This window comes from Musa acuminata, chromosome BXJ2-4 (genome assembly GCF_036884655.1).
Source record: "Musa acuminata AAA Group cultivar baxijiao chromosome BXJ2-4, Cavendish_Baxijiao_AAA, whole genome shotgun sequence".
NCBI classification, from domain to species: domain Eukaryota; kingdom Viridiplantae; phylum Streptophyta; class Magnoliopsida; order Zingiberales; family Musaceae; genus Musa; species Musa acuminata.
Window position 1 is genome coordinate 35,573,219 of NC_088341.1, and position 18,012 is coordinate 35,591,230.

An 18,012-nucleotide genomic window follows, 5' to 3' on the forward strand; every position below is an offset into this window, starting at 1 on the left:
GCAATCCGAAAACCGAATAAAAATGTCAATGAATATGCACAACAATTGTTTACCACCGAGCAAATGTCTTCGATTTTATCTGCCAAATGCTAAGTCAACATTTTCACGCTTGAAATCGGTACTCTAAATTCATAAGAAGAAAAAGGAAGTTAAAGATTTGTGATGCATTAAACTTGTATATAAAATGAGATTGAACGATATAAAACTCACAGATATGGAGTAGGGGATAGATGCAAACCTTACGAGTAAAGATACCGTCGCAGACTCTTCATTCTCTTCTTGCTTTCAAATTTATCTAAAATTACAGGATTCAATCTGTTGAATCCTCTCCCTGCGCACAGCCATCAACTCCCCTGTTTCTTGTAGTGTCATCATTCTTCCATTTTCCAGGCCAAACCTCAAATCTCACAATCAGCTTCTCTCTAGGATTCAATGTCTAGCACCTGATTCAGATCCTCCGTGAATTGCCTGTTGAGAATGTCCTCCGATGTCACAGCTTCAGAATCAGCAATGACTTCCCACATAACGGAGCACAACCAGATCCACCAAAACGAAAGACTTTCGATGGCACAGGATTTGGGAACAGAACCAAAATATAGACATGCTGTAGTAGGTAAGCAATATTGATTCCAATCTTCTGGTCCAGAGATCTTGGAGCCTTTGGCGTAAGCAATATTGTTTAAAGTCTCTTAACGGACAACCCTGCTATCACCACAACTTCATAATCTGCTGTTTCAATGCAAATGGGAAGACAACATCTTCCTAAGTATGCTAGGAGGCAGAGGGGGAAAAAAATCAGTGTGTATACAGCAGATGAGAGTTCAAGTTATGTTTCTCATAAGTTCAAATTTGCAGTTGGTGTATGACTCATCAAGCAAACATAAAAAAACAATGAAGTCAAAAGCAGTAATCAATCCGTCACTCGTTCTCCAGGCTGTATGTTATTTATCTGTTTATGTTCTAATGAAACACATGCAGAATCAACAAAAAAAATTAAGTTCATCCTAATGTTAGAAAAAAAAAAATCCTAAGATAGTTTCCGTGTGAATGTGTTGTTTGAAATAAAATGTTCTGAAAGAGATCTGTAAACAGATTGTCTGATCCACCAATGTGCCTATGTTGAAAACTTAAACCCCTTTGAAGCATCAAGCTCTTTAGCACCCTTTACCAGGCCTCTACATAATTCCTGTGGATTAGACTCATGATCAACATGCTGAAGCTATGACCAACAATAAAGAATACTAGTTCCTAGATAGCAGAACCAGGTGCCTGAACAAGATCCTGAAGGCCCCTGCATTCTGATAGTTTTTTGCAATAAAAGTAACAAGCCATACATTACTCTTTATCGATTTATCCTTGCAATATGTGCCATAATAGTTTCCTTAGAGTCTTCTAAAACTCCAGCAGAAGCTGCCTGTCGAGCAACTGTTGGTTGACCACCATTTCATTCGACAAGCTCCTCTTGGAGTCTTTCCAACTTCACTATGTCCTGCTTACATCCAATTGCCAAAAGCAACTGCTAATAGACATAGCACTTCACTTGGAAGATAATAAGGCTTTCGTGATTAAACATACACCAAAGGAGTTCCCTGAGGTTCTCAACAAGCTAAAAGAAATTTCAATATTCCATTGCATATAAATGCGCCAGAATATCCACCCAACATTATACAAAAGCCGCTGGAAAGGGACAGATTCTTAGCCAAAGCCCACTAATTTACTTCTATCTTATGAAATTTAAAAAAATATAGGTTTTTAATATCTTAAAAAATGATAGAAGTTCCAAACTATATGTTCATTAGCCACTTCTACTGAAAATTTGATGCCACCTACAGTTTCTGTGGTGGAGGATACAAGTTTAGGTTGCAAGTAGTCACAATGGCAAATATGAGAAAGATCACAACATTGATATGGAAATCAGCATATAAAGAGGGCATATTGCATGACCTTTTACACACAAAAAGGTCAGACGTAAACAACTACGACAATGGAAGGTGCTTTATGCATCAGAATTTCATTAATAATAAGTTGTCTGGTTGAAATTTAAGAGGGTGCAAAGAAAACTGGGAAGACCAACAAATTTTTCCATGCAACGAAACATGATTTTTCAGAGCTTGTGTAGAGTATATGAATTATGAAGTACATCCAGATTCATAGGATGAGGACTGAATTTTGCAACTACAAGAATATTCATTACCAATCGGTTATCTCAGTTACTGGTAAGTTCCAATAGATTCCAAGATGTTGCTTCTAGAATGGATCATGTTGCATAAACATGCCAGAGCTTTTTGCAATTGGTTATAGAGATGGTCACTACTTTGCCAACAGCAGTTATTAGGTTTCTAAAAAAGTCATTATCATCGCTTGCATCAATGACAACTCTTTTTATCAATGCCAAGCAACAAAAGAAGACCAAGAGTTCTCATTTATCTCCTAGGTATCATTCACTTCTGCTCAACTAATAAGGGGCTAATTACATATTACCCCTTGTAGTTAGACCTCCTTAACATCGTGATCCCTGGATTTAACAAATTTACATTGGAATCCCTACAGTTATGAAAGTAAAACATCTAGGTCCATTTACCCTAATGCTATCGGTTTTATTGAAGAAAACACAAAAATAATGGGCAAAAAAGTATTTCCAACGTTCCAGTTGGTGGTGGCGAATGCCGTCGATGGTGGCATACGATGGCGCCACTGGGGGCCATAGGTGGCTACTATGGATAAGGAGAGCGGTGGCGAGAGATAAGGGCCACTCTGCATTTGCGTTGATGCCGACGTAGTTGCCGAGCGACCCTTTCACCGCTATGCATTTGTGTCAGCGTCGATGCAGTTGGCGAACGGCAAAAGGGTCGCTCGACATTTGCATTAGCGTCGACGCAGATGCCGAGCAGCCCTCTTCTCTCTCAGTCAGTCTCCTTATCCATAGCAACCATCTGTGACCCCCAGTGACACCGCCATCCACAACTGGAACATTGAAATTATTTTTTTGCCCATTGTTTTTGTGTTTCCATCGATAAAATCGACGACGTTAAGATAAATGGACCTAAATGTTTCACTTTTATATTTATAAAGATTTTAATATAATAAGTTCAGGTATCATAATGCTAAGGGGGGTAATATGTAATTAGTCCGCTAATAAGAGATCACCTATAGAGCATGACTTAAAATCAAGAAAGCCACATTAAAGATTGAATTACACCTTTCAAAATCTGAGTATTTTACTTTAGATTAATACAGTGCTGAGAAAATAAGCAAAACAAAGAGCCTCGATCACTCGGGAAAATCAAGAGATCAAAGAATTAACTACAAGCGGCAATACTTGAATTGACAACAAGCAAGCCAGAATTTCACCACCACATGTCATTCAGGCAATTCAACAAGCACCGAAGCTGCAACGCGTACACTGAAGTTGCCGAAGATTAGACGCTAGAAAAGCAAGAGGTAGGTAATCCAAGTAAAAGCAGAAGACGTTTTAAGGGGCAAAATACATTAGTTTCAAAGGAAGCAAAGAAGCTACATTAGGGGATCCACTTACGGTGAAAGGAATGAAGAGAGGGGGCCTGAATTGTGCATCGCATAGGAAGAGGATGGGGACTTGAACTGCGGCGCCAAGCACGTCACGGGCGGGAGCTATGTGTTGCGCTTGAAAGAATGCGAGTTGCCGATGGAGTTATTTTCTTTATATTCTTGCGTTTTCCGTTTCGCAAGAGAGCGCGAAAGGGTCGGAGGGGGGAGAAAGAAGACGAGGCAACGGAGAACGGGAGGAGCGCTGCCTCTGCTTCTGCGTCGGGCACGCTTCACCCGCCTCTGGCTCTGGTTGTGGGATGGAGAAAGGGGGCGGGTCGGAGTTATACATGCGGGTTGAAGAGATGGGACCCGGTTCGATTTAAGACATTCTAGTAAAGAAACAAACGTTTATTGCAATGATCGGATCTGGGTTGGGATCCTCACATATCGGACCTCCCATTTGTATCTTATGTGGGTCCCAGGATAAACTACCTACTGGGCGAGGGAACCGTAATAGTGATGTTCGACAGGGGCCAAGACGATCCTGACCGTCCGATTTCGTCCATCCCTGAGAACGCGAGTCGGAGGCTTCGTCCCGCCCACCGTCTATATTGCCCCCTCGATCACATCCAAAGCGAGAGAAGGGGAAGGGGAAGAGCCATGTCTAGGGTTTTCCGGGGCTGCAGGACCCTCGGTGGAATCGTAGTCGGCGGCGGCGGCTTCACCAAGCCGCTCCATATCTTCCGGCTATGAGGAGGCTCCTCGGCGTCCCGGAGATCTCGCGCGGCCGAGGCCGTGAAGATGATCTGAGAGTACATCAATGTCCGCCAGCTTCAGGTCGATTTCCAACTCCCTTCTTCCTTTTAGTCGTGTATGATCGGTCATATAATCCGGATATTGCTTCATCTACTTGACTCTCTATCTACTAGTGTCAATTTCTTCTTCACTTCAACTCTCTTAGTTTCTCAGTTTGCTATTACTTGAAAATGTTCAATTTACGACAAAAGCAACCTGTCAACTTGCTTTGTGAAAATGGCCGGTTGGATGGTGTATAAAGTTTCCATTTTGATCATGCCTTTTTTGCTTTCTTGTCCTTAGCGTCAATGCATGTGCTGTTTCACAGGGATTATTATGTTGGCTTCTCTCATCTTGATCCTTGGTTGCCCTAGTCAGCTTTGGTTCGAACCGGAACTGAACTAAGTCAACGATTTGCCGGTTTTGAACATGAGTGATTCAGTTCGGTTCGATTTGGTCCTAGTTCAATTTCCAAGAATCGGATTGGAATCGGAATCGGCGGTTCCGGTTCGGTCGGAATTGAGCAGAAAAATTAAAAAGAATAAATGTTCTTGTAAATGATGCCATGCCAATAGATTAATAAACGGCTAGTTGGAGGGGCATTTTGAGAGATTTGAAATAGAAAAATAAAATAGGTGGTTCGGAACCGAACTAGTATCGATGGCTCTTGAACCGGAATCGGTTCGGTTTCAAATGCAGCTGAACTGGAACCGCCAGTTCCGAAACTGGGGTCAGCTATGTATGTATATGTATATGTATATACATATATATTGTAACTCTCTTTGTTGTTTACAGAAGCCAATTAGGTCAAATTTTACTAGCTTAACGGAAGTGTGTGCTAGTGGAACTGCCCGCTGTAAGCAAGTTCATATTTTTCTTCTAGGACAGATAATTGCTTCAGCATATTGTTTGTGATGTTGAAAACTTTGTTCGGTTTCTCTGTATTCTTTTATTAGACTTTGTTTATATGAGTATGCTGTTCAAAATTGTTAGGGGAATCATCTTCTTTATATATCCAGTTGAGTTTCAATATGTTTATCCAATGGTTGAGAGTAAGCAAAGAAAGATATATATACAAGATCTGTGCTTTACTTGTTAGTATGCTGATAATTCAGCTGTGATCTCACCCATGTCCTAAACAAATTTTTTGTGAATATTCAAATGTTAATGGAAGGGAGCTTGTTTATGAATACCATAATGATGCCAATGTGTTTTCACAAGGTAGTAAAATTTAAATCAATAGGATGAGATTTTACTGTATGGCTGCTCTTTTTTGCAAGCTAATTATTGGATCAACATGGTGCTGCACTGGAGACTATTAGGATCTTGTTTTCATGTTTCTGATTTGATGAAACTCCTTGCTCTACTACTTTTTTGACAAGCACATCTGATTTTACAGATGTCAAAACTTTATCATGGTGACAAGTATTGGTACAGGAGCCAAGGGCATTCATATGTGATTGTCCATCGAGCCAAAGTAATGGCTTTTGGACTAATATTAATTTACATTGATGAAGGTGTATACTTGGAGTCTTCGACTTATATTTATGTGCTTGAGAGATGGGTGAGGGAAGGGGCATTTGGAAATCAATGGTGAGTATTGAAGATAGAAGAATATTGATGTTTCTTTTTTCTCTTTTTTGTTATATATCTGATGCAAACCTCTACTCTCCCTTTTGTTTCCCTATGTTCTTTTTGTCTTTGCCTTGACAAGAATGTTCAAACATTATTCCTTTAATCTCCCTTTGTTGCTCTGATGCTTACCTACTGTTCAGTCTTATCCAATTCTTTTCTTCCATGTACAGGACAGGGTTTTTATCAGCTGATTATTCGACTCTTTCCCATGCTGAAGTGTTCTTGTTTATGTTAAATCCTTGGTGATAATACTGAGGTGTCAAGTAGTGAACCAAATGAATGGATTTCCTCTATATGGTTCATCTTGGCCATGAATATGAATCTAGGTGGACAGAGAAGGGTGCTTTGATTCTTGGAAATAAGATATTGCTTTATTATATGGTGAAATAGAGTGTGGAAGGGATGGAAAAAAGTCATGTGAAGCCTCAAAGTCAGACCCAATGATAAGCATTTTTCATGGAAACTATTATGGAAAAGACTCCCATGGTTATCAAAGTTGCAAAGGACTCTTGTGAGCATGTATTTTTTTTCTTAGTGTAGATTTGCCTTGGAACATGGAGGGATGATCCAAGACAATCTCAAAGTGAGATTTGAGTGTTTTAATGAATGGAGCAATGGCCAATGGCCGGATGAGGGAATGAACCTTGAGACTTGCTCCAAGCAGTGAGTTGAATTCAATCATGGCTAATGCTCTTCTTTGGTTACTGTCCTTATCTGGTGCAGGTTATATTGCTTATAGAATAGGCAAGGCAGCTTAGAGGCGGTCGCCAAATGCCCGGAGCAAGCGGGGTGGTGGGCCGGCCAGCCATAACGGACGGACCTCATCAGGTTTCTATTGAGTGGATTTGGGCGAAATTAATCTAATTACAATTGCAGGACCCAATCTGCCAACCTACAAATTGACCTCTCAGTTTTGTTTGATGACGGGCCCATTCCGGGCTGTCGGTCTGTATCTTTTCCTGTCGATCGCGCACCGTCAATTCCTACGCGGCCATCATGCGGGCGACATCGAACGTCTCCTTCCCGTTCACCGGTCACGATGGCACCTCATCCAACGGCCAGGATCTGATATAACGATGCGTAACACACGCTCGTAAAGGAAGTCGGATTCGAGCAGGCACGCGCCCTCTGTTTTCTCCGTTTACCGACGGCTTCGAATCGTCCGCACCTCTCGCCTTCGTCTCTTATCTGTTTTCTAGGGTTCCGGTCAGCCATGGCGGATCGGGAGGCCGCTGGCGGAGACGACGACGACGACGTCGTACTTGCGTCCTTCCTCGAGTCCGAGATCCTCTCCGGTGACCAGGTCCTCTTCTTCTTTGCGATATCTAGGGTTCTGTGGTGGGACGAATTGGATCCGATTTAGGGCTTCTTTTACGCGCTTTAATAGTTGGAACGATCTCAGGAGGAGACGTCGGCGGCTAGGGCGTCGAAGAGGCCGCGCATCGAGGAGGAGAGCTCGCGGCAGGAGATTAGGAATAACGCTTCCTGGCTGCCGCCGCCTCCTCCTCTTCGTCCTAGGCAGATTGAAACGGGGATCTTTAGCAAGATACCGCCTGAGCTCTTCCATCACGTCTTCAAGTTCCTCTCTTCCGAGGTCTTGTGGAAATTCTCAATTTTCTTCCAAAAAGAAAACCCTCGTATGCTTTGTTCTAGTGGGTTTCTTGGATTGATTCGTTTGTTGTCAATGGCAGGACCTTACTTCGTGTGCTCTCGTCTGTAAGTTCATGAGTTTTGCGGCCTCAGATGAGAGCCTCTGGCGCCGCCTGTGAGCAAAATCTCGTCATTTCCCCTCTTTTTTGAAGTTTGTCATATTGGATTGCAGCAAAATGTTTTATATATATATATATATATATATATATATATATTTGGAATAATTTGCAGGTATTGCATGCGATGGGGTATGGATTCTTCAAAGGGGAAGTTTCGTGCATGTACTTGGAAGAAGCTATATATTCAGGTCAAGGTCCAGATTTTATCTTCTTCGCCATGCAATTATCTTTTAATTGGTGAACTGTAATCCATATGTTCAGGCACAAATCCCAAAGCCGGAAATTGTCCTTCACATTGTTTTGAAACCACAAGAACTGTAATCCATATGTTCAGGCACAATCACCTTAAAGTTATTGACGTCACATTGTTTTGAAACCACAAGAACTGTTTTCATGCTTCCTAATTGTAACTAGCCTTGGCCTGCAGTTGTAACTTTATGGAAAGTTACATAAATAATAAAGAAAGCGATGAGATTCCTTTGTTCACTTGAACAAATCAGGTCTTCCAAGTAGTATCAGACTAGATACAGAGAGTGAATTGTCTGTTTTGTAAATTGTCTATAACAGATTCACTTGAGTGGATATTCATTATGTCTGCAACTATGACATGTTGCTATCTTCATGAGGGCAACCAACTATTTAGAACTTGCATGGTTGCGTTTTGCCTGAAATATTTACCATCATCTTTAAACGCATTCATGCTTATGAGGGTGCATCAGAAGGAGCTTCAGACCTTCAAAAGAAAACGGTCAAGAAGATGTACCATCATGTATTTACATTTCACTAATTTAGTCTCTGCTCTAGTTTGTCTGCTACTAATTATGGTATTAGGTCTTGATTTAATATTTAGTTTTGATAGCATTATTGAAACCAACTACCTTTTTTTTTAGCGTGATCGAGATGACATGAAAGGATTTGTATGGAACACACCATCGGAGTTTAGGGAGTACTACATTCAAATGCAGGCAGCAAAACGAAGCCAAGCACCTCTTCCATCACAAGTAAAAGGACCCCGTCTTCTGCTATTTGTCTTCTTAAATTGTATGGTCATTTTGCTTTGAACTACAACTGCATATCATGAAATGGCTGAGTGGTATAATATAGCCTCCTGTCATCGTGGGGCTGGACTTGGAATATATGATTTCGAAAAAGCTAATTGTTCTTTTGCTCTGTTAAGGTTGATGATCGAGTTATGCTTGATAGAACAGTGGCTGATCAAGTGTCCATTTGGAAAAGCCGTAGAGGCTTAACTGATGATGCAGCAATTGGTCATATCTGTTCTGGAAATACATGCTCTTACTCCCATATTGGAGATGTATTTATCTGTGAGAGGACCGGTCGTGTGCATGGTATGAATACCTCCCCTCCCCCCTTTTTTTCTTTGTTTCAAGGTCTGCTGCCACCTGATTGAGGTTTATTTCTTTGTAGTCTGTGATGATGCTTGCCGAGAAGTTGTCGTGGATCGTCAGTCTGGTGGGTTTGTATGCACTATATCTGGTCACTGCTTTGATAGATTGCTCTCTCCTGAAGAGGAATTAGTTACCTCTGAGAATGTAAGTGTTATAAATTTTTTCCCCCTAAAAATAATAAGACTGCCAATATCATCTCCTTATAACTTATATACTCGATCTAGGTATCTAGCGACTTTTAAACTTTTTTAAAAATGACTTTCCTGAAAAGCTTGTGATTTCCAAATTTTGCTCAAACAACAACTCATTTAGAGAATCAATTTTGTTGGTGACAGACCCACAGTTTAAGACTTGTTTTGACATCATCGCGTTCATCTAGCAACAGTCTTGCTGCTAAGACTCAATGTATATCCTGGAAAATGATTGAAATTTGTGTTTATCAAGCATGATGACAATAATATTCTTGAACGTTACATGTTTTCTTCAACCTGCTCTTTTATTCTCAATCACAAATCAGTGCTCTCTGAATCCCAATCCAAGACTTTCCTGCTTCCTACAACCTCCTAGACCCTTTGCCATCTAAGCCTGGTAAAACCATTACTTTAACCTAGCTCGAGGGAAGCAAAATTTCCATAAGACTAACTATGAAAACTTAGCTCGTCAATTTAGCCATGTATTATTATTATTACATTTTCACTTATGATGTTTCTGAGCTGGAGTGACTTGTATCATTCATACAGTATATTATTTCTATTATTCATCGTAATTTAAAGCTTGTCGGTTTCAATGGTATAGATAGATACTATGAGAATTGAGGTGCAAATATAAATAAGCAGTATAATAGCAAGCGGAAGTAGTTGGATTTACGGGTGTGCAATGTACTACTTAATCCTATTATGCCGTCGAGCACATGATGTGGCACTGGTAGTGGGATTCTGTCTGCCTAATCTGAAGGAGATTTGTTGGCTTGTTTGGGGTTATCCTCTCATGTAACTGAGCAACCGGTGGTCTTTTGTTTTTTGAAATTTCAGGAGCAACAGCAAGATGGTGCGGTAGATGAAGCAGAGCCTTTCATGGGATCCGGACGTTTTGGTGATAAATGATACTGCTACTTTTCCCTTCTTTCTATTTATTTCTCTTGACTCTTAGGTTGCTTCAGTTCTATTGGATTTAGGGTTTCGGAAGCTAGATTAGTTTCACACTGGGAAAATTCATTAACCATGCCGACTCTACTCTTTTGGACAGCACGCGCATATCTGCTTGGTTATAATTGTGATGATGAGAAGGAGCTGGAAGCTGCTTTGAAGTTTTGCTGAACAAGGAGATTGATCTGTAATATTCTGAAACCACAAGAAACTCGTTATCTTATTTGTTTGGAATCAGGGTAAGATCACACCCATGATGCATGTAGGTTTATGATGTAGACCAGTAGGATGGTCAAAATCAAGATAAAAGGAATTGGCTTTACTGCATGGTATGTTGGAATTTAAAATTTTGATAGGTTGAATGACACATGTAATCGATCGATCATTTAGTGTGATAACTATGGATGCATTGGATATCTGCATTTTGTTGTCAAATTTACTGGAGGGAAGCACAGGCTCACTTGCAACAATTGTGATGTTAGTCCCCAAGTCCTTCAATTGTGATGTTAGCACAGGTTCCGAATCTTGGCAAACAGTGAGAGTGCCCAGCAACACAATTGTCAAGGTGAGATTGCCCCAAGATTGACAAGGATGGATCTCTGTGTTGTTGAGATGGATGTGTGTGTGGTGTGCTTCCTCCTTGTACAGGGAAAGATTATTGTAGGTCACTAGGTAACATGTTTCAAGCACAATTGAGTTGGTGAGTGATGAAAATGAAATCCTCGGGATGAAGTTCATGTAATAGAGAGAGAGAGAGAGAGAAAATATAATTCTGCTTAGACAAAAATATAATTCTGTTTCTTGGCAGAGAAGTAGCAAAAAGAATAATAATTTTTTTTATGTATGTTTAGCAAATGGTCAAGATATATTTTCTCATCATATTATCAGTCATTCGACTGACTGTGCGTATGTTGTTGATCCTTCCAAATCATCATATTATCAGTCTTTTATCCCCAATCAATATAAGATGCCTATACATAACAACACTCTCTAACAAAAGCAAAAAAGTAAAATGAACAGAGGCAGAAGCTATCAACTCATCCATGAACAAAGGGAAGATTATATCTTTTGCAGACACACACTGGGTGGAAATTTTCTTTCACCGACAACTACTAGTTATGAGATAATACCACAAGGGGTTAGCTTTTTACAATAAAACACCAGCAATATTCTGAAAACTATCAACCTTTGCATCGTCCCCATGACATCCGTCTGTCTGTCTCCGAGAGTAGTTATCAGAATATATATATGCCTGAGTGCAAAAGAACGTTTTATCCAATTATTAGAAACAGAATCAGAACAGCTTCCAAGAATTTGTATCAGTTGTTCCATCAGACAAATTGGGTGCTATTGCATTTTCTCGGATCTCTATAAGCAATTTGGTTACACGAAAATCCAGTGAAAAAAACAAAGTGCACTGTCAAGGGAAAACAAAACAGCGAAGCACACTTGTAAATCAAACAAATAATGGACCAAAATTTAGATGCAAAACTGTTCGGATGAATCTAAACATGCACAGCGATAAAATTATTCCAACAGCACGATGATGGTAAAATTAACTTGAGACATCTTAAAATGAAATAAAGAAGTACTTCAGATATCCGAAAATGATTGCATGATAATGTTTGCAAGCAACTAGCAGGCAGGCATATTAGTATATGCTTCAAGCTCACATGAAAGATTCGGGTTAATTACAGATTACATTGTCTTTAACGTTCCGATCGTTACACTTTAAAAAGTTACGTTGACATCCCTATAGTTCCGAAAATGAAACATTTAGGTCCATTTACCATAACGACGTTTGTCTTACCGACAGAAACACAAAAACAAAAGGGTAAAAAGATAATTTTAACGTTCAATGAAGAACTCGATGGTGGCGGATGGCGGCACCACCCCCAACTCACGTGCTCAAAATCCTTGACGCTAGCCCCCTCCATTCGTCGCCATAGCTGACGGAGTCCGCGCTCGTTAGCTGGCTGCCAAATCTCCTGCTATGGCCAGCGGCTCTGTTTGTGCCACTGTGCTCGGCCTTGTAGTCGACGGTGAGGGCCTCATCGTCGTGAAAGCCTCTGGCCAAGATGGGGGCCAACTCATCAAAATTGACTGCATCTATGGGTGCCGAGGGTCGACGGTTGATGGATGACGTCGCAGACTCCACTATTTGCGACGACGACTACGACGACAAATGGAGAGTGACATACATTGGGGATTTTGAGCACGTGAGCTAGGGGCGCCGCCGCCATCCACCACCACCAAGTCCACCACCGAATGCTGCAACGAAGATGGTGGCCGCCTCACAACTGACCCGTTGGGCTAATCTCGAGCTTGATCCCTCTCCCTTTGCATCTGCATTGACATCGACGTAGTCTCCAAGCGACAAAAGGGCCGCTCGACATCTGCATTAGCGCCAACGCAGATTTCGCACGACGCGGGATGGGCGGTGATGAGGTCAGCAACGCGCTCTTCGTGGAGGCGGGTGGCGTCGCTGACCCATTGGACGAATCCTAGCCTCGACTCGAAGCTAGGGTTGCTGGAGCTCCTGCCTCTCCCTTGCTGCTGCATCAGTTCCGACATCACCTACCGACGAGCAACCCTTTCGCCGCTTTGCATCTGCATCGGCGTTGACATAGATCCAGAGTGGTGTCGCTTTGCATCTGGATCGTCGCAACTAGTGGAGTCCGCACCGACGACCATCAGTCGTCAGCCCCTGGCACCCACGTATGCAACCAATTTCGATGAGCTGGCCCTCGCCGTGGCCGGGGGCTTTTACGACGATGAGGCCCTCACCGTCGGCTACGAGGACGAGCGCGGTGGCACGCCCGGGAGCCACTAGTCGTGACAAGAGATTTAGCGGCCAACTAATGGGCACCAGAGCAGAGACTCCACCAGCTATGACGACGATTGTGATGGAGGATGGAGGGGGCTGGCGTCCGGGATTTGGAGCACGTGAGCTGGGGGTAGCGCCGCCATCCGCCACCACCGAGTTCCCACCAAATGTTAAAATTATCTTTTTACCTTTTTATTTTCGTGTTTCCGTTGGTAAAACTGATGTCGTTAGGGTAAATGGACGAAGATGTTTCACTTTGGTAACTATAGGGATGTCATTGTAATTTTTTAAAGTGTAGGAATCGAGATGCTAAAGATAGCTAACTACATTGAGCAATCTGTAATTAGCCCAAAAGATTCATGTAGTAACTACAACTAGATTTACACAGCCAGGAATTAAATCCAAGTCCACCTAACATAAGAACTACTTCTAAGAAAGCACTTTCTAACAAAACACAACTTGTATGGGCAACTACAATTCCCTTGATGAGACAATTTGTTCAGAAAACAGTGTCATATAATTCTAGAATTAAGAGCTTGAAGAATAAGTCTGATGCAAAGATAAGACTGTCACAAGCATTCTAACATATATGGGCTAAAGAATATAAAAAGCTAAAGAAACCTTCTAATTGAAGCACATTTTATGTTAAAACATCATGCATAATGAATAGACTCAGATAGTTACCCCATTAATCATGACCAAACCTATTCTTTTAAGAACAAGATATCAAGCAAGACAGCATAATTCATTCCATACCTCGAAACAAAGTTAGAAGATCTAGTGTTCTAATCTATCATATATCAATGAGAACAATCACCATAAAAGTGCATCACTCTTCAGTGTGCTTCGCCATTCATTCTGGTAACACTTGCATCTCTGAAACAATTAAGAGTCAAAGAAAAATGAAGAAAAAGGAATCAATTTGATTTCTAATAACGAACAAGCTTAAATACGTGGTGCAGTGATAGTCAATACCTAGAATCATCTTTAACACTTCTTTTACTTCTATCAACTTCATCTTGAGTTGATCTTGCAGGAGTCTTCTTTGTCTGTAACTTTGGGAGTGGCATTTTATATTGCATCTTTTGGAGCCGTGCAAACCTCTGCATATTCTGTTGCCCCTTTCTTTGTGTGTTTTTTGCAGCAACTACTTCAGCTAAGGCTTTCTGAAGTGCAGCCTTAGCAACCTTGTATATCTCAGAAGACATAGCCCCTTCAATTCCATATTTGACAGCATCAAGACAAAGATCATTATACCAAGCAACTAGACAATCTTGAAAATTAAGTCCAGGCTCAGTAGCTCGCTCATCTAGTATGACACTACTTGCAGCATCCCTAGTCCATCGCTTCAAGATGTAATACTCCGGAAGTACACGTATACCAACGATAAAGAAAACCCTCAATATATGCCTGCACAAAATGCCAGAACTCTCAAACTTGTAACAACTGCAGCTTGCTTTCTTTTCAGGCTCACTAAAAATGACAATGTAGGCTCTACGATTGTCCTCCTCCTTGGTTACATTGTACTTGTTATTGGGGCCATCCTCTATTTTATCAACATAATAACCTAGCGATTCGATAAATTCCTCCTGAAACTTGTCAAATATTTCTTTTGTATAAACCTCGGCAGCTTGTTTCTCAATTGGCGATGGAGTTCTTAGAAGAGGTTTAGTATAGGCTGCAGCAAAATCTGCTTGAGCTTCCTTCTCATACTGAGATGCCATCTCTTGATCGAATCGTGCAATAAATACAAGTAGGGATGTTTTTGAATTGAAATTTCTCTTGAAAAACTTGTTCAAGCTTTCTGATCGCTGAGATGCAGATAACTCGGGGAAAAATGTACCCTTCTGGTAAGCTGGAGCCCACCGCTGCCGAACGTCATACAGCGACTGCAGCCATGGATTATCCCAAAGGTTATACTTATCGAGTATCAACTCCCACCGAGTGTCAAACTCTTCAACTGTTTCAGAGTGGTTAATACACTCTTTCAAATCCCTCTTTAAGGTAGCATATTTTAGATAAACATCAGACAGCCTCTGCTTGCACCTGCTCAGGATGTGCCAGTTGCAAAACCAGTGACGCGCATTTGGAAATACCCTTGTAATAGCTCCTTCCATGGCCTTATCTCGATCGGTGACTAATGTATCTGGATGGTGTCCTCCCATGGCTGAAAGCCATGTCTCAAAAAGCCAAACGTACGAACCCTTAGTTTCATCCATGAGTAGTGCACACCCAAAAGTAACACTCTGCAGATGATTGTTCACGCCTCTGAATGTTGCAAACGGCATCATGTACTTTGTCTTCTTATATGTTGTATCAAATGTCACAGCATCACCAAAATACTGATAAGCCATCCTAGCTTTAGCATCAGCCCAGAAGACATTGGTCATGCAATTGTTGTTGTCAACTTGAATCGCATAGAAGAAAGCAGGATTCTCAGCTTGCATTTTCTTTAGATACTCCAAGAGGCCCTCAGCTTCTCCTCCCTCCCCAAAGGGATTGACTCTGATTCCTCTATTGAAGTTCTTCAAATTACCAAATCCTCCACTTGATGTTGCATGCAACAAACCTGAGCTATTTTGGATAATAGAATTGTCAACACGAGGCTGAACTTTACCAGGGAATGCCACCATATGTGTGTGCTCGGTAATGAGCTTCGTGACAACCCATTTGCCATGATCCTTACGAATCACCTCGATCATTGCCATGCAGCCCTCCCTTGTAGTCCCTCTCTTCCTCTTCTTCTTGCCGTCATCATAGATTACCCTCTTTGAATGGAACCCCTCCCTTGTGCACACAAAGCGCCGCATGATCACAGTGTCATCCTTCCTCGAGCGACGCGATTTGTTCATGCGGACCCCAAAACCCACACGGTTAGCATAAGATATGTAATATTCCTTTGCAGCTTCATCCGAGTCAAACTCCATTCCGATACACGGTTCCCCAATGTCAGGACCATCTAAGTTCAGCTCAATTCCAAGAGCACCAAGTGCTAATGCCATGTGAGGGTCACTCGTACTGTCATTCAGATCCATACTACTGTCTCTTATCAATCCATCATCTTCACTTAATGTTCCCTCCATTGTTCCAGAATCACAGACCAAAAACTATCCCATCTCTGAAGCAATTAACTCAACTCCTAGAAGAAGAAAAAATAAATAGGCTAAAAACAAGTGTTCATAAACACAACTGATTCACTACTGCTAACTCGTAAAGCGTTTAAAAGTTGGATGTAATTTTTACGTCTTATCTCATCCTTTTTGTTATGCGCTTAATATATGAAGACTTAAATGCACCACATAAAATAAACCTCATCACATGATCTTTGATAAACTTCATTACGATTGCAAGCGTAGGACTCTAATCGATCTTCACCCAGAGCTCCGATTGAGAATTGCTATCCCATCCCACCATCTGGCCATTAGTTGGTTTGTTTACTGAATTAAGTTTCTGACGGACTCTGAGGTCAAACTCGATGGATGAACTATAAAATCATTGCAGAGTTCCTAGGGCAACTCGATGACAAATACACAAAGAGAGCAGCTGCCCGAATTCATTGGATTATGACGAAATTCAAGGCTCAAAGATGACGTATCGCCTGATACAGATCATACTCGTACAATTATGATCAAATAGCTTTCAAATCTTTGCCCAATAACCACAAATCTGTTTTCTTTCTTCTCCAAGAAACATCACTACTCGTGTCGTTTGGGGCCACAAGAAAGAAGAAAAAAAAAAAATAGCACCTTGATGGTCGGAAGAGCAAGCAAGTCCTTGTCTTTGTTGGAAATCCAAGCGGCTGGAGGGTGGAACGATGACAACGTCACCGACTCGGGCCGCGTGTCCTCGATTCGAAGAACGTCGACTGCGGCGGCGGAAGTGGGACGGCGGCAAGCCTCTCGCCGGCGACAAGAGGTGGCGGGCGTCGATGACGGGAAGAAGAGCAGGAGACGGATCGGCAGCGGTAACCTGGTAATCGGGAGGTGAGGTTAGGGGTCGGGAACGTAACAACGGGTTGGGGCTTTTTTATTTTACCGTCGGATTAAGATCAAGCGGTTCCCAACCTATCACGCGATGGAAAGAATCCACCCACTCTTTATACATTCGATAGCGGGTCGGATTCTTTTAGCAACCTGCGCTATCCAACCCGTTAAAATCGCATCAGAATACCCGTTTGATATTTTTAAAATATCTAAATAATTAGTCAGGTTTAAAAAAAGAGCAGAGGATCAAACAAGCATGTTTCTCTGACCCCACCACTTAGGAATTAATAAAATTTTATTTTTGTTCTATCGTAAAAATTTATGATATTGATTTTGTTTTCTTGTCCAATCGTGATCATTTTGTTTACACCAAATATATATATATATATATATATATATATATATATATATATATATATATATATATGTATGTATGTATGTATGTATATATGTATATGTGTATGTATGTATGAATAAATATATGTACATACGATACATACATATGATAAAATTTATACGATAAAATTTGAGATGCTCTGTATGTTCAAGTCAATGTTGGTAAGTCCAATTTGAGAGAAAAAGAGAGAGACTAACTTAAATTGTGATGATGAAATAAGAGCTTAAACCATGACACATGAACATACAAGGAAATGGAGGAGCAAAGACACCTGAGCTTAAACTAGGAAACATGCATACTTAGTCTTCTATCACTTGTTTCTAAGCATGCATGGAAGTTAGCATCCATTCATCCACACACACAAAAAGGAGAGATATAACTCATTTGTAATGAAGACATCAAGCACATACAAAATAGCCTATAAACTTAGCACTAGAAACAGCTAAGAAGGTGTTGATCCAAGTTAACCTTCAGCAGTTGCATATATGTTGTATACATAGGTGTTGTAGTAAACATTGAAGCTTTGGAAAGTGAGGGGCAATCTC

The 18,012-nt window shown here is 41.2% G+C and overlaps 2 protein-coding genes and 1 long non-coding RNA gene across 5 annotated transcripts; 1 reads left to right on the forward strand and 2 right to left on the reverse strand.

The window, feature by feature from the left end:
* Positions 1–38: 38 nt before the first annotated feature.
* On the reverse strand, positions 39–3,799 carry LOC135610543 (uncharacterized). The gene is made up of 3 exons (XR_010486177.1): positions 3,536–3,799; positions 239–771; positions 39–123 (listed from the first exon to the last, which is right to left on the reverse strand). It is a non-coding gene; the product is annotated as an uncharacterized LOC135610543 (long non-coding RNA).
* Positions 3,800–6,950: 3,151 nt separating this feature from the next.
* On the forward strand, positions 6,951–10,676 carry LOC135610544 (F-box protein SKIP31-like). Its single transcript, XM_065105195.1, has 9 exons — positions 6,951–7,240; positions 7,340–7,531; positions 7,629–7,702; positions 7,819–7,894; positions 8,597–8,707; positions 8,884–9,055; positions 9,135–9,259; positions 10,147–10,207; positions 10,361–10,676. The coding sequence occupies exons 1-9, from the start codon at positions 7,151–7,153 to the stop codon at positions 10,429–10,431; spliced, it is 972 nt and encodes a 323-aa protein (XP_064961267.1). The 5' UTR covers positions 6,951–7,150; the 3' UTR covers positions 10,432–10,676.
* A 592-nt stretch (positions 10,677–11,268) lies between these two features.
* LOC103982289 (protein FAR1-RELATED SEQUENCE 5) lies at positions 11,269–17,158 on the reverse strand. 3 transcript variants are annotated; one of them, XR_001979235.2, is made up of 4 exons: positions 16,834–17,158; positions 14,063–16,226; positions 13,844–13,963; positions 11,269–11,512 (listed from the first exon to the last, which is right to left on the reverse strand). XR_001979235.2 is itself a non-coding variant. In XM_018829641.2 (3 exons), exons 2-3 carry the CDS (start codon positions 16,168–16,170, stop codon positions 13,924–13,926), a joined length of 2,148 nt encoding a protein of 715 aa, XP_018685186.2. In that variant the 5' UTR covers positions 16,171–16,226; positions 16,834–17,158; the 3' UTR covers positions 13,692–13,923. The 3 variants fall into 3 exon arrangements, 1 of the variants encoding a protein (XP_018685186.2); XR_001979239.2 differs by lacking the exon at positions 11,269–11,512 and adding an exon at positions 11,524–11,677; XM_018829641.2 differs by lacking the exon at positions 11,269–11,512 and having other exon boundaries at positions 13,692–13,963.
* Positions 17,159–18,012: the final 854 nt, after the last annotated feature.